Consider the following 26,936-nt stretch of genomic DNA (forward strand, 5'->3'; position numbering starts at 1 on the left):
AGTTAGTCAGCATATTAGTCCTTGTCTTTGCAGAAAAAAGCTAACCTCTGCATTGTTCCCATCTTGAATGTTGCTATTGTGATTGTTACACCACTGTGACGAACCCATTCTCCATGAATCTGTGTTGTGATTTTTTGTGCTACATATCGATCAAAGCATTGTCAAGCATAACAGTAGGTTGAAGCAACCACTAATCTCATCATGATTTTTGCTCCCCCTCGTCACCTGCTCACGTGCTCTTTTTGCAATAGGCTTTCAAGATGCTAGAGAAGGTCATTGCATTCGAAGACTGCATCCGTTGAAAACAATTATGAGCATCCCTTACCCTACCCTGTTGGGCATATGCTATGATGAGTGAATACACCTGTTCACTCGTGCATTTCTCCCTTTCTTGGAGACAGGTTAGAACCCATCACCTATGTCCTTTCTTGGTGAGAGGTTGGAACCCATTACCTATGTCCTTTCTTTGCTTCAGTACCTATGTTAGATTCACAAAAAAATCAACAAAATCAAAACTCACATGCTACATATTACCAGATGGCACCATCCTCACAGTGCCTTAAGACAGGCAACACCAAAAATTTGTCTTCAAAAAACTCGTTCATGAGTAAATCCCTCTCTTTTGATAAGGTTATCATTATGAAATTGTACTGCACAATAAAAATCAAATCACATTGGCAGATTGAGACAGTTCGCTATACTTGCAATTCATGGCAACCAACACGAAGTAATTTTCATCAATACATCTTGAAATTCTCCTCTCCACTCTTTAGATCTTTGAGTTCTGCAAACACAGATTAAGTTTTGGACAGCATTTAACAGAAGCAAAAGCTAAAGTGTGAAGCAAAGAACAGTACAAACACCTTTATGAGAATAGAAAACCAGATACCAATATGTAGTATAAAAGTCTTCAAAAAGATGGTATGAAAGAATATCTCCCCACTTGCAGGGAATAATACTAGCTTTACCAATGTTGATGAACAGTGCGTACAAAAATAACATGAGTTTATCATCAACATCTATATGACTAACCTAGGCTGATGTGTCAAAAAGAAAAATCTAATCATACATGATTCATTGGGAGTACTTCTCGCTTTCTTTTATGCGCATGAAGGGCAGAACCATAAGTCTGGCAACTTATCATGACGTACAAGGTTTACACAGTCAAAGTGGAACCACTGATGACAAGCAGGGTGACCACAACACACCATGTTCTCGTCAGCAAAGCCTTTCTTGCAAACCATGCAAGGTGCTTCTTGTCCCCGGTGATACTCTCCAGATTCATCGAGATACATTACCTTCTGATTTTCTTCGGCCTCGAGAATCAGCTGCTTAAGAATGAACTCTTGCAAGTCAAACAAGTCCAACGTGACTTGAAAATCACGAGAACCATCCACATTTGCTGTGACATAGCTGAAAGGAAACATGAAAACATACTCCTTTCGATTCTCTGGAGTGCACAAACCAGGACTGAATTCCTTGATTCTTGGCTTGTTATTTGACAGTCTTTGCTCAACCCAATACATGGAAATATCAAGACTCTCTTTCCTTGATTCTTTCACCAACACTTTTACACCCATGGAAAGGAGGACTCTAAAAGAGTGCCATTCTGCCACTTCTTCGATAAGCTTGCACAAGTCTTCATTCTTGTACGCCACTTCAAAGGTGACACGTGGCACGCGGGGGAGCTTTGCTGACATTGATGTGTAAGAACTATCCGGCTCTTTGACTCCGCGTGCAAGCTTCTGCGCCCCCCCTCCTAGAGGTTGCACAAGTCTCCTCCATGAGAGACCAGCCAAAGCAACTTGCTCCACCATGGAATAACTAAGCCACCTTACAAGTGATTCATGCAATATGGTTGGATCTCCATAAAGAAACACACACCCCTTATCATCGTCTGCATGCTGGACATAACATACCTTCCAACATGACTATAGGGCACTGCACCATTTCTCAAACGTTAACAGAGATATATCATCAGCAATCATTCATCTTCTCCACGTGCTGCTGCTCGTTGGTAAGCTTTAATGGCCTTCTTCATGCCCAAGACAAGCCGATCTACTTCGGAAGGTGATCTGTTAAATGAGGCTTGAAAAAACACTTGCTGTGTATCTGCACATCTTTTCAACTGCAGCACGTTGACGGCTTGATCTGAGTAGAAAGAATCCATGACTAAGAAATTTCTAAGAAAAAGAGAGATGAATGGGAGAGGAATGGCTATAGGGGAAAAAGGGTGCAGGGGAGGAAAGGAAAGGAATCTTTGTTTTTGAAGAAGATATGGCTACGGCGGAAAAAGGCTACAGAGACGGGCTTTTCTGAAGCTTTTCTTGATGAGGACAAATAATGGATAGATTTTCTTTTCTTTATATTGCAAAAGGCGTGAGTGGGGTGCTATAAAATTTGGGCCCCAAAAAATTCGCTGCCCTTGTGTGTAGAGATTTAAAGCAACTCTCTTTTGAATAGATGCCCTCTCTCCAAATGTAGTGACCGGTCCTAGCATCTTGAAAGCCTGTGGCAGTAGAGCAGTAGACAAGGGGGGGCTGTGTCAAATGGAGTGACCGGTCCTAGCATCTTGAAAGCCTGTGGCAGTAGAGCCAAAATGTAAAAAATTAAAAAAATCAATACATTAGTAGCATTAGGAGAAGAAGGGGTTGAAAAATCAAACTTTTTAGAATCGAACTGCCCTCCCTCGCTCTCTCTCTCTCTCTCGCCTACACTCCCTCTCTCTCACGTCTGAAGCTCTCTCTTTCTCTCTCTCTCTCTCTGCTGTTTCTTCCCCTCTTTCTCCGAAGGTACGTCTCTCTGTCTCTATCTCACAGAGAGAGAGAGAGAGAGAGAGAGAGAGAGAGAGAGAGAGAGAGAGAGAGAGAGAGAGGGGGGCACGCGCTAGAGAGAGAGAGAGAGTTGCTTTAAATCTCTACACACAAGGGCAGCGAATTTTTTGGGGCCCAAATTTTATAGCACCCCACTGACGCCTTTTGCCCTATAAAGAAAACAAAATCCATCCGTTATTTCTCCTCATCAAGAAAAGCTTCAGAAAAGCCTGTCTCTGCAGCCTTTTTCCGCCATAGCCATATCTTCTTCAGAAACAGAGATTCCTTTCCTTCCCTGCACCCTTTTTCCCCTATAGCCATTCCTCTCCCATTCATCCCCCTTTTTCTTAGAAATTTCTTGGTCATGGATTCTTTCTACTCATATCAAGCCGTCAACATGCTGCAGTTGAAAAGACGTGCAAATACACAGCAAGTGTTTTTTCAATGCTCATTTAATAGATCACCTTCCGAAGTAGATCGGCTTGTCTTGGGCATGAAGAAGGCCATTAAAGCTTACCAGCGAGCAGCAGCACGTGGAGAAGATGAAGGCCCCTTCATGAATGCTGATGATATATCTCTGTTAACGTTTGAGAAATGGTGTAGTGCCCTAGAGTCACGTTGGAAGGTATGTTATGTCCAGCATGCAGACGATGATAAGGGGTGTGTGTTTCTTTATGGAGATCCAACCATATTGCATGACTCAGTTGTTGTAAGGTGGCTTAGTTATTCCATGGTGGAGCAAGTTGCTTTGATTGGTCTCTCATGGAGGAGACTTGTGCAACCTCTTGGAGGGGGGACGCAAAAGCTTGCACGTGGAGTCGAAGAGCCGGATAGTTCTTACACATCAATGTCAGCAAAGCCCCCTCGCGTGCCACGTGTCACCTTTGAAGTGGCGTACAAGAATGAAGACTTGTGCAAGCTTATCGAAGAAGTGGCAGAATGGCACTCTTTTGGAGTCCTCCTTTCCATGGGTGTAAAAGTGTTGGTGAAAGAAGCAGGGAAAGGGAGTCTTGATATTTCCATGTATTGGGTTGAGCAAAGCCAAGAATCAAGGAATTCAGTCCTGGTTTGTGCATTGCAGAGAATCGAAAGGAGTATGATTTCATGTTTCCTTTCAGCTATGTCACAGCAGATGTGGATGGTTCTCGTGATTTTCAAGTCACGTTGGACTCGTTTGACTTGTAAGAGTTCATTCTTAAGCAGCTGATTCTCGAGGCCGAAGAAAATCAGAAGGTAATGTATCTCGATGAATCTGGAGAGTATCACCGGGGACAAGAAGCACCTTGCACGGTTTGCAAGAAAGGCTTTGCTGTGTAAACCTTGTACGTCATGATAAGTTGCCGGACTTATGGTTCTGCCCTTCATGCATAAAAGAAAGCGAGAAGTACTCCCAATAGATCATGTATGATTAGATTTTTCTTTTTGACACATCAGCCTAGGTTAGTCATGTAGATGTTGATGATAAACTCATGTTATTTTTGTACGCACTGTTCATCAACATTGGTAAAGCTAGTATTATTCCCTGCAAGTGGGGAGATATTATTTCATACCATCTATTTGAAGACTTTTATACTACGTTTTGGTATCTGGTTTTCTATTCTCATAAAGGTGTCTGTACTGTTCTTTGCTTCACACTTTAGCTTTTGCTTCTGTTAAATGCTCTCCAAAACTTAATCTGTGTTTGCAGAACTCAAAGATATAAAGAGAGGAGAGGAGAATTTGAAGATGTATTGATGAAAATTACTGTGGTTGCCATGAATTGCAAGTATAGCGAAGTGTCTCAATCTGCCAATGTGATTTGATTTTTATTGTGCAGTACAATTTCATAATGATAACCTTATCAGAAGAGAGAGATTTACTCATGAACGAGTTTTTTGAAGACAAATTTTTGGTGTTGCCTGTCCTAAGGCACTGTGAGGATGGTGCCATCTGGTGATATGTAGTATTTGAGTTTTGATTTTGTTGATTTTTTTTGTGAATATAACGTAGGTGCTGAAGCAAAGAAAGGACATAGGTAATGGGTTCCAACCTGTCACCAAGAAAGGACATAGGTGATGGGTTCTAACCTGTCTCCAAGAAAGGAAGAAATGCACGAGTGAACAGGTGTATTCACTCATCATAGCATATGCCCAACAGGGTAGGGTAATGGATGCTCATAATTGTTTTCAACGGATGCAGTCTTCGAATGCAATGACCTTCTCTAGCATCTTGAAAGCCTATTGCAAAAAGAGTACATGAGCAGGTGACAAGGGGGAGCAAAAATCATGATGAGATTAGTGGTTGCTTCAACCTAATGTTATGCTTGACAATGCTTTGATCGATATGTAGCACAAAATATCACAACACAGATTCATGGAGAATGGGTTCGTCACAGTGGTGTAACAATCACAATAGCAGCATTCAAGATGGGAACAATGTAGAGGTTAGCTTTTTTCTGCAAAGACAAGGACGGAGGGCTTGTGCAAAGAACAGTGATTTGTGTAGAGACCCTACAGTATGTGGTGATATTATGAAAATTGGATTGCTGAAACAGAGCTTTAGTGACTATGTATGCAAAAGAATTGCTTGATATGCATATGATTGCAGAAGTGTATTCACTTGGACTCCAGTTTGGGCAATGTGAGCATGCTCTTTTGAGCAAATACAATACTAGGACCTCTAATCTTTTATCACGAGCAGTTGACATGGTGGAAGAAAAACGTGATGAGATTAGTATACAGGACACATATTCTATGATTTATGGCTACAACGATCTGTACTTTGGCACCAAGAACAGGAATATGTACAAAAGAAGGTTGCCCAAAAACAGCTTCACTGACCATGTCCTGCTTACCAAAACTATAACATATGCCTAGCACCTTTAGTGACCATGGATGCAAAAAGATTTTCTTGACACGCATAAGAGGAGAGGTCATGTTCAGTAATCAATGCATATGCCCAACAAGGCAAGGTAGGTGTCAAGATGGTCTTAACTGTTTTGAATGGATGCAGTGCAAGGCCCTCTCTCCAAATGCAGTGACCTACCCTAGCATCTTGGCAGGGCATAGTAGGGGTCAAGATGCTCTTAACTGTTTTGAATGGATGTCCTCTCTCCAAATGTAGTGACCGGTTCTAGCATCTTGAAAGCCTGTGGTGGCAGTAGAGCAGTAGACAAGGGGGAGCTGTGTCAAATGTAGTGACTGGTCCTAACATCTTGAAAGCCTGTGTTGGCAGTAGAGCCAAAATGTAAAAAATTAAAAAAATCAATACATTAGCAGCATTAAGAGAAGAATGGGTTGAAAAATCAAACGTTTTAGAATCTAACTGTCCTCCCTCTCCCTCTCTCTCTCTCTCTCACGTCTGAAGCTCTCTCTCTCTCTCTCTCTCTCTCTCTCTCTCTCTCTCTCTCGTTTCTTGTCCTCTTTCTCTGAAGGTACGTCTCTCCGTCTCTATCTCACACAGATAGAGAGAGAGAGAAAGAAAGAAAGAAAGATATATTAACGTCTACGAGAGGCCAAAGTCGGCCTATGAGACAAAAAATAATACAACTATGTTCTTCCGATCATCGGAAGAAAAGAAACAAAAGAAAAAGTGTGCATGTGTCTTAGCGAATTTTTTGGGGCCCAAAGTTTCTAGCACCTCACTCACGCCTTTTGCCCTATAAAGAAAAAAAAATCCATCCGTTATTTGTCCTCATCAAGAAAAGCTTCAGAAAAGTCCGTCTCTGCAGCCTTTTTCCGCCATAGCTATATCTTCTTCAGAAACAGAGATTCCTTTCCTTTCCTTCCCTGCACCCTTTTTTCCCTATAGCCATTCCTCTCCCATTCATCCCCCTTTTTCTTAGAAATTTCTTGGTCATGGAGTCTTTCTACTCATATCAAGCAGTCAACATGCAAGGTTGAAAAGATGTGCAGATACACAGCAAGTGTTTTTTCAAGCCTCATTTAACAGATCACCTTCCGAAGTAGATCGGCTTGTCTTGGGCATGAAGAAGGCCATTAAAGCTTACCAGCGAGCAGCAGCACGTGGAGAAGATGAAGACTCCTTCATGAATGCTGATGATATATCTGTAAACGTTTGAGAAATGGTGCAGTGTCCTAGAGTCATGTTGGAAGGTATGTTATGTCCAGCATGCAGACGATGATAAGGGGTGTGTTTCTTTATGGAGATCCAACCATATTGCATGAATCAGTTGTTGTAAGGTGGCTTAGTTATTCCATGGTGGAGCAAGTTGCTTTGGCTGGTCTCTCATGGAGGAGACTTGTGCAACCTCTTGGAGGGGAGGCGCAAAAGCTTGCACGTGGAGTCAAAGAGCCGGATAGTTCTTACACATCAATGTCAGCAAAGCCTCCTCGCGTGCCACGTGTCACCTATGAAGTGGCGTACAAGAATGAAGACTTGTGCAAGCTTCTTGAAGAAGTGGCAGAATGCCACTCTTTTGGAGTCCTCCTTTCCATGGGTGTAAAAGTGTTGGTGAAAGAATCAGGGAAAGGGAGTCTTGATATTTCCATGTATTGGGTTGAGCAAAGACTGTCAGATAACAAGCCAAGAATCAAGGAATTCAGTCCTGGTTCGTGCACTGCAGAGAATTGAAAGGAGTATGTTTTTATGTTTCCTTTCAGTTATGTCACAGCAGATGTGGATGGTTCTCGTGGTTTTCAAGTCACGTTGGACTTGTTTGACTTGCAAGAGTTCATTCTTAAGCAGCTGATTCTCGAGGCCGAAGAAAATCATAAGGTAATGTATCTCGATGAATCTGGAGAGTATCACCGGGAACAAGAAGCACCTTGCATGGTTTGCAAGAAAGGCTTTGCTGACGAGAACATGGTGTGTTGTGGTCACCCTGCTTGTCATCAGTGGTTCCACTTTGACTGTGTAAACCTTGTACGTCATGATAAGTTGCCGGACTTATGGTTCTGCCCTTCATGCATAAAAGAAAGCGAGAAGTACTCCCAATGGATCATGTATGATTAGATTTTTCTTTTTGACACATCAGCCTAGGTTAGTCATGTAGATGTTGATGATATACTCATGTTATTTTTGTACGCACTGTTCATCAACATTGATAAAGCTAGTATTATTCCTTGCAAGTGGGGAGATATTGTTTCATACCATCTATTTGAAGACTTTTATACTACATATTGGTATCTGGTTTTCTATTCTCATAAAGGTGTTTGTACTGTTCTTTGCTTCACACTTTAGCTTTTGCTTCTGTTAAATGCTCTCCAAAACTTAATCTGTGTTTGCAGGAGAGGAGAATTTGAAGATATATTGATGAAAATTACTTCGTGGTTGCCATGAATTGCAAGTATAGCGAAGTGTCTCAATCTGCCAATGTGATTTGATTTTTATTGTACAGTACAATTTCATAATGATAACCTTATCAGAAGAGAGGGATTTACTCATGAACGAGTTTTTTGAAGACAAATTTTTGGTGTTGACTGTCCTAAGGCACTGTGAGGATGGGGCCATCTGGTGATATGTGGCAGTTGAGTTTTGATTTTGTTGATTTTTTGTGTGAATCTAACGTATGTGCTGAAGCAAAGAAAGGACATAGGTAATGGGTTCCAACCTGTCACCAAGAAAGGACATAGGTGATGGGTTCTAACCTGTCTCCAAGAAAGGGAGAAATGCACGAGTGAACAGGTGTATTCACTCATCATAGCATATGCCCAACAGGGTAGGGTAAGGGATGCTCATAATTGTTTTCAACGGATGCAGTCTTCGAATGCAATGACCTTCTCTATCATCTTGAAAGGCTATTGCAAAAAGAGCACGTGAGCAGGTGACGAGGGGGAGCAAAAATCATGATGAGATTAGTGGTTGCTTCAACCTAATGTTATGCTTGACAATGCTTTGATCGATATGTAGCACAAAAAATCACAACACAGATTCATGGAGAATGGGTTCGTCACAGTGGTGTAACAATCACAATAGCAACATTCAAGATGGGAACAATGTAGAGGTTAGCTTTTTTCTGCAAAGACAAGGACGGAGGGCTTGTGTAAAGAACAGGGATTTGTGTAGAGACCCTACAGTACGTGGTGATATTATGAAAATTGGATTGCTGAAACAGAGCTTTAGTGACTATGTATGCAAAAGAATTGCTTGATATGCATATGATTGCAGAAGTGTATTCACTTGGACTCCAGTTTGGGCAATGTGAGCATGCTCTTTTGAGCAAATACAATACAAGGAGCTCTAATCTTTTATCACGAGCAGTTGACATGGTGGAAGAAAAACGTGATAAGATTAGTATACACAGGACACATATTCTATGATTTATCGCTACAACGATCTGTACTTTGGCACCAAGAACAAGAATATTTACAAAAGAAGGTTGCCCAAAAACAGCTTCACTGACCATGTCTGCAAAAGAATTGCTTGATATAGAGAAGAGCAGAGTTATGTTTGCTTACCAAAACCATAACATATGCCCAACACCTTTAGTGACCATGGATGCAAAAAGATTTTCTTGACACGCATAAGAGGAGAGGTCATGTTCAGTAATCAATGCATATGCCCAACAAGGTAAGGTAGGGGTCAAGATGGTCTCAACTGTTTTGAATGGATGCAGTGCAAGGCCCTCTCTTCAAATGCAATGATCTACCCTAGCATCTTGGCAGGGCATAGTAGGGCTCAAGATGCTCTTAACTGTTTTGAATGGATGCCCTCTCTCCAAATGTAGTGACCGGTCCTAGCATCTTGAAAGCCTGTGGCAGTAGAGCAGTAGACAAGGGGGGCTGTGTCAAATGTAGTGACCGGTCCTAACATCTTGAAAGCCTGTGGTGGCAGTAGAGCCAAAATGTAAAAAATTAAAAAAATCAATACATTAGTAGCATTAGGAGAAGAAGGGGTTGAAAAATCAAACGTTTTAGAATCTAACTGCCCTCCCTATCTCTCTCTCTCTCTCTCTCTCTCACGTCTGAAGCTCTCTCTCTCTCTCTCTCTCTCTCTCTCTCCTGTTTCTTGCCCTCTTTCTCCGAAGGTACGTCTCTCCGTCTCTATCTCACACACATAGAGAGAGAGAGAGAGAGAGAGAGAGAGAGAGAGAGAGAGAGGCACGTGCTAGACATAGAGAGAGAGTTGCTTTAAATCTCTACGTCTCTCCGTCTCTCTCTCACACATAGAGAGAGAGAGAGAGAGAGAGAGAGAGAGAGAGAGAGAGAGGCACGTGCTAGACATAGAGAGAGAGTTGCTTTAAATCTCTACACACATGGGCAGCGAATTTTTTGGGGCCCAAATTTTATAGCACCCCACTTACGTCTTTTATCCTATAAGGAAAAAAAATCCATCCGTTATTTGTCTCATCAAGAAAAGCTTCAGAAAAGCCCGTCTCTGCAGCCTTTTTCTGCCATAGCCATATCTTCTTCAGAAACAGAGATGCCTTTCCTTTCCTCCCCTGCACCTTTTTTCCCCTATAGCCATTCCTCTCCCATTCATCCCCCTTTTTCTTAGAAATTTCTTGGTCATGGATTCTTTCTACTCATATCAAGCCGTCAACATGCAAGATTGAAAAGATGTGCAGATACACAGCAAGTGTTTTTTCAAGCCTCATTTAACATATCACCTTCCGAAGTAGATTTGCTTGTCTTGGGCATGAAGAAGGCCATTAAAGCTTACCAGCGAGCAGCAGCACGTGGAGAAGATGAAGGCCCCTTCATGATTGCTGATGATATATCTCTGTTAACGTTTGAGAAATGGTGCAGTGCCCTAGAGTCATGTTGGAAGGTATGTTATGTCCAGCATGCAGACGATGATAAGGGGTGTGTATTTCTTTATGGAGATCCAACCATATTGCATGAATTAGTTGTAAGGTGGCTTAGTTATTCCATGGTGGAGGAAGTTGCTTTGGCTGGTCTCTCATGGAGGAGACTTGTGCAACCTGTTGGAGGGGGGACGCAAAAGCTTGCACGCGGAGCATAGTCACAAGGGAACGTCGTTCCAAGCTCTTGGAACGGGGGAACGCGTTCCATAGAGATAGCCGTTCCCGTTCCCGTTCCAAAATGGCACCGCAGACCATGTAAGAAATATAAGTGAACTATGTATCATGTAGAACACATCTATGCATTATCATGGCCACTACTGAGATGGTTTGAGGTTCTTTCTTTACTATGCCTCTTTCCAAAGCATTTACAGATATATAAAGTAAATTTATAAACACATTTATGCAATGATGTGGCGTTCCCGATTCTGTTCCCTTTTATTCAAGCTTTTTGTTCCCGTTCCAAACAGTCATCCGTTCTCCAAAACGTTCCCGTTCCCTTGTGACTATGACGCGGAGTCAAAGAGCCGGATAGTTCTTACACATCAATGTCAGCAAAGTCCCCTCGCGTGCCACGTGTCACCTTTGAAGTGGCGTACAAGAATGAAGACTTGTGCAAGCTTATCGAAGAAGTGGCAGAATGACACTCTTTTGGAGTCCTTTCCGTTGTTGTAAAAGTGTTGGTGAAAGAATCAGGGAAAGGGAGTCTTGATATTTCCATGTATTGGGTTGAGCAAAGACTGTCACATAACAAGCCAAGAATCAAGGAATTCAGTCCTGGTTTGTGCACTGCAGAGAATCGAAAGGAGTATGTTTTCATGTTTCCTTTCAGCTATGTCACAGCAGATGTAGATGGTTCTCGTGATTTTTAAGTCACGTTGGACTTGTTTAACTTGCAAGAGTTCATTCTTAAGTAGCTGATTCTCGAGGCCGAAGAAAATGAGAAGGTAATGTATCTCGATGAATTTGGAGAGTATCACCGGGAACGAGAAGCACCTTGCATGGTTTGCAAGAAAGGCTTTGCTGACCAGAACATGGTGTGTTGTGGTCACCCTGCTTGTCATCAGTGGTTCCACTTTGACTGTGTAAACCTTGTACGTCATGATAAGTTGCTGGACTTATGGTTCTGCCCTTCATGCATAAAAGAAAGTGAGAAGTACTCCCAATGGATCATGTATGATTAGATTTTTCTTTTTCACACATCAGCCTAGGTTAGTCATGTAGATGTTGATGATAAACTCATGTTATTTTTGTACGCACTGTTCATCAACATTGGTAAAGCTAGTATTATTCCCTGCAAGTGGAGAGATATTCTTTCATACCATCTATTTGAAGACTTTTATACTACATATTGGTATCTGGTTTTCTATACTCATAAAGTTGTCTGTACTATTCTTTGCTTCACACTTTAGCTTTTGCTTTTGTTAAATGCTCTCCAAAACTTAATTTGTGTTTGCAGAACTCAAAGATCTAAAGAGAGGAGAGGAGAATTTGAAGATGTATTGATGAAAATTACTTCGTGGTTGCTATGAATTGCAAGTATAGCGAAATGTCTCAATCTGCCAATGTGATTTGATTTTTATTGTGCAGTACAATTTCATAATGATAACCTTATCAGAAAATAGGGATTTACTTTTGAACGAGTTTTTTGAAGATAAATTTTTAGTGTTGCGTGTCCTAAGGCACTGTGAGGATGGTGCCATCTGGTGATATGTAGCATTTGAGTTTTGATTTTGTTGATTTTTTTTGTGAATCTAATGTAGGTGTTGAAGGAAAGAAAGGACATAGGTAATGGGTTCCAACCTCTCACCAAGAAAGGACATAGGTGATGGGTTCTAACCTGTCTCCAAGAAAGGGAGAAATGCACGAGTGAACAGGTGTATTCACTCATCATAGCATATGCCCAACAGGGTAGGATAATGGATGCTCATAATTATTTTCAACGGATGCAGTCTTCGAATGCAATGACCTTCTCTAGCATCTTGAAAGTGTATTGCAAAAAGAGCACGTGAGCAGGTGACGAGGGGGAGCAAAAATCATGATGAGATTAGTGGTTGCTTCAACCTAATGTTATGCTTGACAATGCTTTGATCGATATGTAGCACAAAAAATCACAACACAGATTCATGGAGAATGGGTTCGTCACAGTGGTGTAACAATCACAATAGCAACATTCAAGATGGGAACAATGCAGAGGTTAGTTTTTTTCTGCAAAGACAAGGACGGAGGGCTTGTGCAAAGAACATGGATTTGTGTAGAGACCCTACAGTACGTGGTGATATTATGAAAATTGGATTGCTGAAACAGAGCTTTAGTGACTATGTATGCAAAAGAATTGCTTGACATGCATATGATTGCAGAAGTGTATTCACTTGGACTCCAGTTTGGGCAATGTGAGCATGCTCTTTTGAGCAAATACAATACAAGGACCTCTAATCTTTTATCACGAGCAGTTGACATGGTGGAAGAAAAATGTGATAAGATTAGTATACACAGGACACATATTCTATGATTTATCGCTACAACGATCTGTACTTTGGCACCAAGAACAAGAATATTTACAAAAGAAGGTTGCCCAAAAACAGCTTCACTGACCATGTCTGCAAAAGAATTGCTTGATATAGAGAAGAGCAGAGTTATGTTTGCTTACCAAAACCATAATATATGCCCAGCACCTTTAGTGACCATGGATGCAAAAAGATTTTCTTGACACGCATAAGAGGAGAGGTCATGTTCAGTAATTAATGCATATGCCCAACAAGGCAAGGTAGGGGTCAAGATGGTCTCAACTGTTTTGAATGGATGCAGTGCAAGGCCCTCTCTCCAAATGCAGTGACCTACCTTAGCATCTTGGCAGGACATAGTAGGGGTCAAGATGCTCTTAACTGTTTTGAATGGATGTCCTCTCTCCAAATGTAGTGACTGGTCCTAGCATCTTGAAAGCCTGTGGCAGTAGAGTAGTAGATAAGGGGGGGCTGTGTCAAATGTAGTGACCGGTCCTAGCATCTTGAAAGCGTGTGGCAGTAGAGCCAAAATGTAAAAAATTAAAAAAATCAATACATTAGTAGCATTAGGAGAAGAAGAGGTTGAAAAATCAAACTTTTTAGAATCTAACTGCCCTCCCTCTCTCTCTCTCTCTCTCTCTCTCTCTCTCTCTCTCTCTGTGCTGTTTCTTGCCCTTTTTCTCCGAAGGTACGTCTCTCCGTCTCTATCTCACACATAGAGAGAGAGAGAGAGAGAGAGAGAGAGAGAGAGAGAGAGAGAGGCACGCGTTAGCATCTTGCTAGGGTAGGTCACTGCATTTGGAGACATTCAAAGCAGTTGAGACCATCTTGACTCCTACCTTACCTTGTTGGGCATATGCATTGATTACTGAACATGACCTCTTCTCTTATGCGTGTCAAGAAAATCTTTTTGCATCCATGGTCACTAAAGGTGCTGGGCATATGTTATGGTTTTGGTAAGCAAACATAACTCTGCTCTTCTCTATATCAAGCAATTCTTTTGCAGACATGGTCAATGAAGCTGTTTTTGTACATATTCCTGTTCTTGGTGCCAAAGTACAGATCGTTGTAGCGATAAATCATAGAATATGTGTCCTGTATACTAATCTCATCACGTTTTTCTTCCACCATGTCAACTGCTCGTGATAAAAGATTAGAGGTCCTTGTATTGTATTTGCTCAAAAGAGCATGCTCACATTGCCCAAACTGGAGTCCAAGTGAATACACTTCTGCAATCATATGCATGTCAAGCAAGTCTTTTGCATACATAGTCACTAAAGCTCTGTTTCAGCAATCCAATTTTCATAATATCACCACGTACTGTAGGGTCTCTACACAAATCCCTGTTCTTTGCACAAGCTCTCCGTCCTTGTCTTTGCAGAAAAAAGCTAACCTCTACATTGTTCCCATCTTGAATGTTGCTATTGTGATTGTTACACCACTGTGACGAACCCATTCTCCATGAATCTGTGTTGTGATTTTTTGTGCTACATATCGATCAAAGCATTGCTAAGCATAACATTAGGTTGAAGCAACCACTAATCTCATCATGATTTTTGCTCCTCCTTGTCACCTGCTCATGTGCTCTTTTTGCAATAGACTTTCAAGATGCTAGAGAAGGTCATTGCATTCGAAGACTGCATCCGTTGAAAACAATTATGAGCATCCATTACCCTACCTTGTTGGGCATATGCTATGATGAGTGAATACACCTTTTCACTCGTGCATTTCTCCCTTTCTTGGAGACAGGTTAGAACCCATCACCTATGTCCTTTCTTGGTGAGAGGTTGGAACCCATTACCTATGTCCTTTCTTTGCTTTAGCACCTACGTTAGATTCACAAAAAAAAATCAACAAAATCAAAACTCAAATGCTACATATCACCGGATGGCACCATCCTCACAGTGCCTTAGGACAGGCAACACCAAAAATTTGTCTTCAAAAAACTCATTCATGAGTAAATCCCTCTCTTCTGATAAGGTTATCATTATGAAATTGTACTGTACAATAAAAATCAAATCACATTGGCAGATTGAGACAGTTCGCTATACTTGCAATTCATGGCAACCACGAAGTAATTTTCATCAATACATCTTCAAATTCTCCTCTCCTCTCTTTAGATCTTTGAGTTCTGCAAACACAGATTAAGTTTTGGAAAGCATTTAACAGAAGCCAAAGCTAAAGTGTGAAGCAAAGAACAGTACAGACAACTTTAGTAGAATAGAAAACCAGATACCAATATGTAGTATAAAAGTCTTCAAATAGATGGTATGAAACAATATCTCCCCCCTTGCAGGGAATAATACTAGCTTTACCAATGTTGATGAATAGTGCGTACAAAAATAACATGAGTTTATCATCATCTACATGACTAACCTAGGCTGATTTGTCAAAAAGAAAAATCTAATGATACATGATCCATTGGGAGTACTTCTCGCTTTCTTTTATGCATGAAGGGCAGAACCATAAGTCCGACAACTTATCATCACGTACAAGGTTTACACAGTCAAAGTGGAACCACTGATGACAAGCAGGGTGACCACAACACACCATGTTCTGGTCAACAAAGTCTTTCTTGCAAACCATGCAAGGTGCTTCTTGTCCCCGGTGATACTCTCCAGATTCATCGAGATACATTATCTTATGATTTTCTTCGGCCTCGAGAATCAGCTGCTTAAGAATGAACTCTTGCAAGTCAAACAAGTCCAACGTGACTTGAAAACCACGAGAACCATCCACATCTGCTGTGACATAGCTGAAAGGAAACATGAAAACATACTCCTTTCGATTCTCTGCAGTGCACAAACCAGGACTGAATTTCTTGATTCTTGGCTTGTTATCTGACAGTCTTTGCTCAACCCAATACATGGAAATATCAAGACTCCCTTTCCCTGATTCTTTCACCAACACTTTTACACCCATGGAAAAGAGGACTCCAAAAGAGTGCCATTCTGCCACTTCTTCGATAAGCTTGCACAAGTCTTCATTCTTGTACGCCACTTCAAAGGTGACACGTGGCACACGAGAGGGCTTTGCTGACATTGATGTGTAAGAACTATCCGGCTCTTTGACTCCGCGTGCAAGCTTCTGTGTCCCCCCTCCAAGAGGTTGCACAAGTCTCCTCCATGAGAGACCAGCCAAAGCAACTTGCTCCACCATGGAATAACTAAGCCACCTTACAACTGATTCATGCAATATGGTTGGATCTCCATAAAGAAACACACACCCCTTATCATCGTCTGCATGCTGGACATAACATACCTTCCAACATGACTCTAGGGCACTGCACCATTTCTCAAACGTTAACAGAGATATATCATCAGCAATCATGAAGGGGCCTTCATCTTCTTCACGTGTTGCTGCTCGCTGGTAAGCTTTAATGGCCTTCTTCATGCCCAAGACAAGCCGATCTACTTCGGAAGGTGATCTGTTAAATGAGGCTTGAAAAAACACGTGCTGTGTATCAGCACATCTTTTCAACTGCAGCATGTTGACGGCTTGATCTGAGTAGAAAGAATCCATGACCAAGAAATTTCTAAGAAAAAGGGAGATGAATGGGAGAGGAATGGATATAGGGGAAAAAGGGTGCAAGGGAGGAAAGGAAAAGAATCTCTGTTTCTGAAGAAGATATGGCTATGGCGGAAAAAGGTTGTAGAGACGTGCACATTAATTGTTGGAACGTTGCTGGGGCATTGGTGAGACCAAAAGGCATGACTTTGTAAGCAAACGTCCCCCATATTGTATGGAAGGTTGTCTTATGCTAGTCTTCTGGTGCTCTAGACACCTGATTGTAGCTTGAAAATCTATCCAAGAAGCTGTAAGCTTATTCAGCACCTACTCTCTCCAAAACATGTTCCGGATAGGGCAACGGATAATGGTCCCTCCTAGTAGCTACGTTGACCTTTTTACGATCGACATATACCCTAAGTTTTCCATTCTTCTTTGGCACCATTACGATTGGTGACAACCAACTGTAGGTTCTATCTCATAGATGAAATCCGCAGCAATGAACGAGTTTATTGATTTCCTCTTTTACAATTGTTGCATATTTTGGATTCATCTGGTATGGTTTTTGCTTGGATGGCCTTAATCCTTCCATGATTGGGATCGTATGTTGCACCACCTCAGGTGGTACACCCTTCGCTTCCGCTCAGTTAAATCCAGTTCTCAAGATCTTGCAAGCCATCCATAGGGTTTTCTCCTTAGGCATGCATCAATAACCCATTCGTTTGCATTCTTGCACACCATATAGGCTTGCATCAGCATAGTAGTCATTCTAGTAGTCAGTCTAGCATCTCGCATTTGCAAGGCATACAGGTTTTACGCATGAGTTTTCTTGGGAAGAATGACATCCATCATCAAAGGAGTAAATGGAGTTTTGGGCTTCAACTGGTAGCAGGGGATTCTCTTCCACATAAGAAGATGGAACTTTGCTCCAACATCGCCTCAGGAGGTTCAGAGGTTTAGGAACGATGGAGATGGCGTGTGAAAGGATTCCATAGACAGGTCAGTGGTGACTAGGTATTTCCAAGCAGATTTATCGGCATTTGCCATGTAGTTGCCACAGTGGAGAAGTCTTTGCCTCAAAGGATTCTACTCCTATAGTTGATCTCAGTCTCGACAGAAGAAGTCAAAGTGGGGCAGTGGTTTCAATGGAGGACACCAGAAATGGGCAAAAACTGGGGATGAATGTGCTAACACTCCCTCTCAGCACCAGATGCTGAACATACTCCGAGAAGCCGAAGAAGTCGTTCTTTGTCAAAGACAAAAGAAAGTAGCAACAACAGGTTAGGAAAGCTCCACAAGCAATCTCTACAACAACTCAGCTACAAAAGTAACAGAGAAAGCTGCCAAATACACTGTTCTTCTAGAAGAAATCAACCATGAAGGTTGCGTCGTGTTGCTCCAAATATCGGTGCCAAACCCAAATGTAAACACAGTGTCACAGGAATCCCTAGAAGCCTGTAGCTCCAAGAAGATAATATCCTCAAAGGAAACAGAGTCCATCTACCCCAACTTTGTACCAAGAGTAGCCAAATGCTGGACAATAGCATCCTCCTCGAAGGTCGGCATCGCCAGATATAAGACCTCATTGCCCTCTTTGAAAACTGATATCGGGACTCCACAAGCCCAACCAAATCCAAATCCCAATCCTTCAATCCTTGGAAGTACCACTATGCCCGAGGCACGGTCACGGACACAAATAACCACAATCCAGAATCCTCACACAGAGTAAGGGAAATAGGAACATTCATAGTAGTGGTAACTGAAGCCTCCTCAATAGCATCACACAGCGTAGAAGCAAGCTCCTCCATAGAAGGCAAAGGGACCAGTAACACATCTTGGTCACTGGTTGACGAAGAAAGAATTGGAGGCAAAGCAATAGGAGACAAATCCCCCTTAGAAGCTGAGCAAAGATATGTTAGAAGTCATCTCCTGTCTAGATTTATACACCAGGGCCTTTGTTGTGGGTGTGCCCGCCCTTATGACGTGTTTTATCATTTTTCCCCACTCTCCGCATTTTTCCCTTATTTTTTCCATTTTTTTCTTGTGGCTTGGGAGGCAGCCCTGAGGTGGCGGGAGGGCCCAGTTGCTGGCCGACTGAAGGCACTGGTTCATGACTCCCTTACTGAGTTGGCCGACTGTTGTCACACTGGCCGACTGGCTGTTTTTAGCTGGTCGTGGAGATTCAGCAACAGTCGGCTGCCTACAGCGTGTGTAGAGTGCGTGTGTGAGAGCATCCTTGATATAGAGTTCACTATTGGGCACTGATGACGTTAGTGGGGATGTTGTAGTATCTAGCCCATACTATGCATAATGGAGTTGATAGTTATATAGTCTTGTGGATTGACTACGATGAGTATATAACATGCACATTCCTAAAAGGTGAATTTGGGCATATTCTTGGATTCATCCAGGTATATAATTCAGCCGTATTAGCGGACATGTAGATTTCACATTGTGAAGTTTTCGTCCGAGTTGCGGCCAGTTGATATTGTACTTATTCTTTCTATCTGTAGCGGTGCATTTACCCTATCAACTACTTATTTGTTGTACTAATTCTTTCTATTTGCTACTTCCCTTAGTGCTAGGCTTCATTATGGCTGAGTCTGCCCAACATCTCGAGGTTTGATAGAAACTCAGTACGAAGGGCTTGTGTGAATATATGCTCTTATGTGTGTGTGTGTGTGTGTGTGTGTGGAGTGTGTGTGTGAGAACATATCTTGATACAGAGTTCTACACCCACTATTGGGCACTGATGACGTTAGTGGGGATGTCGTAGTATCTAGTCCATACTATGCATAATGGAGTTGATAATTATATAGTCTTGTGGGTTGACTACCATGAGTATATAACATACACGTTCCTAAAAGGTGAATTTGGGCATGTTCGTGGATTCATCAAGGTATATATACTATGCATGTTCATAATAGTCTTGTAGTTATTGGGATTTGTGGGGTCCCCCCGCTTTATGAATGGGAACGATGGTGTTGGTGATCTAGGAAAGGGGGAAGCCCTCACATATTGCTCTATTTAGTATTAAATAAGCTTGCAAGAATGGGGGCTAAACATGGTGTCCATGTGCAAAGCAAAGTGCTTTGCTCGTAAGTCCCCATGATCTTTTGCCCTTTCATTATGCAGATTCTTTAGGGCTGTAGTGACATTTTTAGTGTTTAAAAGATGGCATGATGTGGGCTTAGGGATGTGTGCCATCTGTGCTATAGGCTGATCTGGCACTTCATATAGCTGCCTCTCATTCGCCTCCCATAAGACGGGGTCTGTGATGGGGTTGGGGGGTTTTTTTGTCATCCAAAATGTGCCAAGCCTTCGAATTGTCTTCACTCAGGAAAAGCTGATACAATTCCTGTTCCCATCTGGCAAGGAAGGCCCTCTTCTTGCATCGGGTGAGTCGGCGAAAGCTACGCTGCATCTTGCGTATTGTGATTTGTCCAGATTCCCTCACACAAGAGGCACAGTTCGGTGGTCCGGCACTCATCATCATACCACCCATTCTGGGGTTGGGAACGTACTGGTAGGCTAGCTGGAGAGTGGTGTGGGGGAATCGGGGTCATGGATGATAGAGGAGAGTTAGGCTGTGATGTGTGTGTGTGTGTGAGAGAGAGAGAGAGAGAGAGAGAGAGAGAGAGAGAGTGTGTGTCCTTCTAGTGTGGAATGATATAGAGTGGGTCATTCCACACTACAAGGATTCTCTCTCTCTCTCTCTCTCTCACACACACACACACACACACACACACACACATCAGGTGTCCTTTAATTGTTGATTCAGTTTCTAGTCTAATCATATAATCCTGAATGTGTTAATAGGTTTAAGGTGGCTGTCTTCAGTAGAGTTGCAAATGCGTTCAGTTTTTCTTTACTTCCAAATTCCAGGACTAAAGCAGTAAGGAAGTGTGATTTGGAGCTTGGTTAATTGAGCAGATTTTTGTAGTCATTGAGTAGGGTGACTACAAGTTTCGGCCCTTTATTTCATGTTTTCCTGTGCTTATGCATATGTTTTGTATTTTGTGACAGATAGCACGTATGCTGACAGTTCACAGGGAGAGAGAGTTGGAAAATGGTATAAAAAAGAGAGCCTCGCGCAAGCTGGACCGGGCTTGGAAACGCAGCGTAGTTGTCAAGCCCCCACCATCACTTGTAGCTTTGATGGAGAAGAAGAAAGCAGAAAGCTAACATCCAGCTTAAGTGAGGTCAAGTGATGCATGAAACTGTCATATGCTATAGCTGTGTATCATCATTGCACTTAGATAGTGACACACTTGGGCTTTTTTGCTGGTCCTATAAAAGCTCTTCAAGTGGCTTATTTCTTTTGTTACTGCATGTCCAGGCTTTGCAGTGCTGAAAATTGCCTATGTCTAATTTTGGATGCACAACCAAGAATTTAGTGTGCTCTAGAATTCATTGTGGTCTCTAAGAGGGTGATGAGTGAAACTAACCACCTAAATATTCTGCCTCCTAAAGGAAAAAAATGCTACCTAGGTAGGTTTCTTTGATTGAATGTGAAGAAGTGATGCCCTCATCATGAGCAGGTGTGTTATTAACGGATCTTTATGTGAAGTTGAAACTTGACTAGGCACACTTTACGCAGCCAAACACCCTCCTTGAAATCCTGGAATAGGGGGACCACCTTTCAAAAAGGTAACTTTATGTCGATGGCTCCTTCCCAGGTTGCCCATCCCATGTCCAGCCGTGGGCCCGTAAGCTCAGCTTTTTGTGTAAAAAGGTAGTGCCCACGTTTAGATTTGGCTCTTTTGTTTGGCTATTCAGAACAAGAAGTTGAGCAGGCTTTGCTGTAAGGAGCCTGAATGCAACGAAGTGACTCCTAAATGCAAATGACATTACATTATAATGGCCTTCAATGGGGTTCTCTCTCTCTCTCTCTCTCTCTCTCTCTCTCTCTCTCTCTCTCCCCCCCCCCCCCCCCCCCAGATTCAGCTTTTTTAGTTCAGTACTTTTTCATTTTGTTGGGATGATAGAGGATACCCCATACAGGTACACCAGGCCGAGTTCGGTCTTTTGGAAGACGTTAATAAAATCTTTCTTTCTTTCTCTCTCTCTCTCTCTCTCTACCATGATGAGACATACCATGGATAGCATTATCACTTGGTCTTTGGAAGAAGTTTAATATAACACACTCTCTCTCTCTCTCTCTCTCTCTCTCTCTCTCTCTCCCCCCCCCCCCCCCCCCCCCCCCCCCCCAAAATATGATTCATGAGATAGCAACAAAGAAAAATGATTGGGATATATATATATATCCCAATCATTTTTCTTTGTGCTATCTCATGAATCATATTGGTAAATTGGCTTGGTTATGAAATGCATTGGGAAATATGAGAGGTTGTGGGCTCAATGTATGATCTTAAGTATCCTTAGTTTGGATCTTGCTGGGCTGTTGGCTTAACTAAGGTGTTTAAAGATCTCTCTCTCTCTCTCTCTCTCTCTCTATTGGACCACACTAGAATTGTAATGGATCTCTACGCCTTGATGTAGGTGCTTTTGAGGATAGTTTCACTGGGAGGGACATGATTTTCTACTTTGAGACGCATCAGGCTCTTGGACAGTCCATGCCACATGTTAGTGGTGGATATAGTGGTGGATATCGATGGGACCACACTCAAAGTTGCTACTTGGAATTGTAATAGATCTCTACGCCTTGATGTAGGGGCTTTTGAGGATAGTTTGATTGGGAGGGACGTCATCTTCTACTCTGAGAGACTCATCAAGCTCCTAGACGGTCCATGCCACATGTTAGTGGATACCGATGGGAGACAGCTTGTAGACAAGAGACTCGTTCAGAGCATAGAGGACGGGGCTCAGGAGAAGCGGCAGTATTGCTTAGAGAGGGGCTGCAGCCATTGATACATATAGTCTGCAGAGATGAGCACCCTAGGTACATGTAGGTTAGACTGAGGGCAGAGACGGGCAGATATTTCTACATTGCTATATGCTATTTTGCTCCTAGTACATTAGTGTATGCATCACCTAGAGGGCAGTCTTCCTTTTCTATTTTGGATGATGACATTTGGGAGTTCTCTAGGGATGGTGACATCACTCTCTTGGGGGATTTCAATGCCAGGATTGCTCATAACCAGACATTATTTTATGATACCTCAGAGGAGATGTTGAGGGAGCTTGATGTTAGGGATATGGGCCTATCTAGACTCTCACAGGATGAGGAACGCACTGAGTATGGGCGGTATTTGATAGACATGGGATTTGCACATGGATTGGCCATCCTGAATGGCCTACAGAGATTCCCGACAGCGAGCGGTTTTACTTGCTTTCCACATAGGCATGGTGTAAGTACAGTGGACTATGTTATGGCTCAGTCCAGTCTCATTTCAATTCAGCACAGCTCCATTGGGACAGGTCTCCACACACTCGTTATACCTTTACGAGAGAGACTGATATCGTGTACACGGATGAGATATACAGACGCTTATGTGTCGAGGCATCGGGATGGCCATTAGATGAGGTCACTTAGATATTGATAGAGACGCTTCATGCTGCAACATCAGAGGCATATCCCCATAGTCAGCCTACACGGTGACGATCTGGGAACATGCCCCAAAATAGCTGGTATGATGAGGAGTGTAGAGAGATGAGGATCAGATTACAGAGAGGTGCTCATGGGTGTTACCACTCACAGACAGTCACAGATTACCTTCCGGCGCTTAGTGCGACGGAAGAAGAGGGCTTATCTTGCTCGGTTAGAGAGGGATTTGTATTAGTTATTTATGAGTCAGGACTCAGGCGAGGCATGGAGACTATTCCATGAGCATTAACCATCACTAGCCATTACCTCCACAGAGATTTGGGGTGAGTATGCAGCATCCCTGTACATAGCACGAGGACAGCCACCCTTGCCAAACCCATCGGAGCCATGTCCAGAGACATGCGCTTTCTTTACTGCTGAGATGGTAAGGAAAGCTATCGGCAGGATGAGGACTGGGAGAGCATATGATCATGATAGTTTGGTAGCAGATCACTTTATTCATGCCAGAGATATGCTTGCAGAGCTTATTGATATGATGTTTAACCGAGCCATGTGTGAGGGTTTTCCTGAGACTTGGAATATGTCCACGATTGTGCCTATCTTCAAGTCAGGGGATCCCATGCTTCCTGGGAATTATCATATCATCATGATTGGTCACACATTGGCTAGATTATATGCATCTATTCTTGAGCAGGAGTTGAGTAGATGGGCAGAGAAAGAGGGCATACGTGCATCAGGGCAAGCAGGGTTCAGGAGAGGTTTCTCCACTCTTGACCATATCTTGACACTCCGAGCTATTATTGAGGAGGGCAGATCATATGACAGGAGGATTTATTGTTGCTTTGTGGATTTTCGCAAAGCTTTTGACACAGTACTGAGAGCCAGACTGATGCGCAGACTACAGGAGATGGGAGTGCCCACCATAGAGCTGATTTGGGGAATCATGGCTTTATACAGGACAGTTGTGGGGTAGGTACGTACTACTCAGGGTATATCTGAGATGGTTCACTCCACTATTGGGGTGAAACAGGGTTGTCCCCTTTCTCCCACCTTATTTGGGACGTATGTGGATGAGGTTTCGGTCTATGTAGAGCGCGAGGGTGACAGAGGAGTACAACTAGCAGGGACATGGATTTCGATGTTATTGTATGCTGATGATATTGCGTTGATCTCAGATTCTCCAGAGGGGATGCAACGTCATTTGGATGCATTGCACATGTTTGCACAGGACAATGGATTGTCTGTTAACCTTGGTAAAACCAAGGTGATGGTGTTTAACACCACAGCACAGTGGGTTAGGAGGTCAGCACCCACCTTTACATATGGTCAGGAGAGACAGTGGAGTATACAGATGCATATACTTACCTTGGTGTGGTTTTTAGTGGCCCAATATTTTCCTTGAGGAGAGCAGCGAAGACCAGATTGACCAGAGTTTATGCAGAATTGGGGACACGAGAGGATGTGTTCGCACGTTCAGTTTTAGGAACCTCGAACAAAGCTCTGGCACACTTTGGTCACTTCAGCCATGCTGTATGGAGTGGAGATAGCCGAGCTGGTAGCACTGATGGATGGAGATGTATGAGAGGCCCTTGGTTTCTATGATTTCTCGGATGATTAGGCCAAGGCCTCCGTACCACATGATATTATCCATGCACAGATGGCTGCCCCCCATTGGTAGTAGAGGCACTCACTCGATCAGTCTCCTTCATACATAGCACTTGGGCTCTCCCTAAAGACAGATATGCTCGCTTAGCCATGGAGTCTTCACGATAGTTGGCATCACAGGGAGAGCCCTGGAGTCTTCACGATAGTTGGCATCATAGGGAGACGGATCATGTTGGTATGCACAGATGACAGCTTGGTTCCAACTGCATGGCTTTAGTATGGACAGGCTACCTCCATTTCAGTACTCCTTGGATGCACCCTCCCTCTCTCTCACACGGGCAGAGATTACCAGACTTATCAGGCAGGACTTGACTCAGCTGGACACTAGGAGGACATGGATATAGCCGACACACGAGCTTGGTACGAAGATGGCTTTCTATAGAGATCATCTTCTCAGCTCACGGAGGATGGGTTTGTGATTAGACCCAGCTACATGGATACTCATCTTTCTCATGGGGTACGGTGTGCTATTGGTCAGATGCGCACATCCTCACACTAGCTAGAGATTGAGACTGGTAGGTTCAGAGGAGTACCAGCTGAGGCTAGGATTTGTCAGTTGTGCCAGCAGATGGAGCAAGAGATAGAGTTACATTACATATGTCACTGTCTAGTATATTATGAGATACGAGGTCGTTTTCACTGCCTGTTCAGAGAGGGTTTCAGGCCACTTTCCAGAGTCATTTAGCTTTTCTTACACAGACATTGTATCAGATCCACCAATTGTTGTAACCTTTTTGGTCTCATAGGTCATTTTGGCCTTTTGAAGACATTAATATATCATTTCATTTCATTTCATTTCTCTCTCTCTCTCTCTCTCTCTCTCTCTCTCTCTCTCTCTCTCTCTCTATGAACATCCAGAAGACATTGACAGTTGTACATTGATTCGTCTCATAGGTCGAGTTCGGCCTCTAGTAGACATTAATATAGCTTTCTCTCTCTCTCTCTCTCTCTCTCTCTCTCTCTCACACACACACACACACACACACACGCACACACGCACATCTCACATTTTTTGAAAACCTTTAGTAATGGTTTGAAGGCTTCGTGAGTAGCTTTGCACAAACACCTAGGGGGTTATTCAAATTTGCACGAATTTCTAGAAAAGAAGCTAAATATTGAAACCCTTGCATGCGAACTTTGCATGCTTCACAAGGTCTCCATTTTGAGTGCACTTGGCTATGGTCGGTTGTGGGTGAATACTCTGTGTATAGATTCAGTGTTGGTATGGTGCTTTCATGGAGACGGTTGGTAGATGCAACTTGGTTTCACCTATAAAAACCATGCAAGGTTGCCATATATATAGGCAGTGATGTGTGTGAACACACCTAGGACCGTCGGGGCACTTTTTTCCTCTTTAGGAGGTTTTTTTTCTCGGCTTGTATATACGCCCATCATTCTAGGGTCAACTTATCTTTTGTACATTGACACAATCTAATACATTGTGTGTTGTGTGCATTCTTGCTTCTTCTTCTCTCCAAGCTTTGTGTGCTTTCTTGTAACCTTAATTCCAACAATTGGTATCAGAGCAGGCAGCATCGGCTCCCAGGGCTACGCCGCTAGCACCCTCCGACTCACGTTCTCCGATTGAGAAATTTCGACAGTGCAGTTTTCTGCAAAACAGGCATACGTATTCTATTGTGGACCATGCTACATAGCACGAGTTGTTTTTTCTATTCACTCTTTGCTTCATTACAGGTAGCTTTTGCATCAATTTCAGTCAGTGGCCATGGCTGATAACAGCAATGATGTATTTCGCATGTTGTCTGCTCTGCTGTGATGATGACAAATTGGATGGAGACAACAACTACCCACTTTGGGCATACATGATACAGTATGTTTTGGTTGCAAAAGGAGTGTGGAACATTGTGCAGGGTATGGATGTACGTCCAGGTTCTATGGATGTAGGATCTGTTGAGGATGTTGCAGGTTCTAGCAGCTCTACTGTTGCTGCTGTTTTACCCACTGCTGAACAAGCTCGTTGGGATGGTAAAGATGCGCACGCTCATGCCGTGATTGCACTTTCTGTCAAACGTAATATCACTTCATATATTTGTTCAGCTAAAAAAATAGCAAAACAGGCTTGGGATATTCTAGCTAGTTTGTATGCAGGTCGTAACACGGTAAAAATTTCTTACCTGCGTAAAGAGCTAGAATCGAAGATTATGCAGGAAGATGATGACATGAATGTTTTTCTT

General features: G+C 42.7%; 1 protein-coding gene and 1 pseudogene across 1 annotated transcript in view; both read left to right on the plus strand.

The window, feature by feature from the left end:
- Positions 1-21,099, plus strand: part of LOC147614532 (Ribosomal L29 family protein) — a 43,169-nt gene extending 22,070 nt beyond the window's left edge. The window contains exon 3 of the mRNA XM_086781084.1: positions 20,595-21,099. Within this exon, the coding sequence (XP_086637210.1) occupies positions 20,595-20,753 (159 nt within the window). The 3' untranslated portion in view covers positions 20,754-21,099. The remainder of the gene's footprint in view (positions 1-20,594) is intronic.
- A 1,375-nt stretch (positions 21,100-22,474) lies between these two features.
- LOC147614533 (uncharacterized) lies at positions 22,475-23,050 on the plus strand (annotated as a pseudogene).
- Positions 23,051-26,936: the final 3,886 nt, after the last annotated feature.

This window comes from Cibotium barometz, chromosome 42, assembly GCF_041138505.1.
Source record: "Cibotium barometz isolate CiBa-2024 chromosome 42, ASM4113850v1, whole genome shotgun sequence".
NCBI classification, from domain to species: domain Eukaryota; kingdom Viridiplantae; phylum Streptophyta; class Polypodiopsida; order Cyatheales; family Cibotiaceae; genus Cibotium; species Cibotium barometz.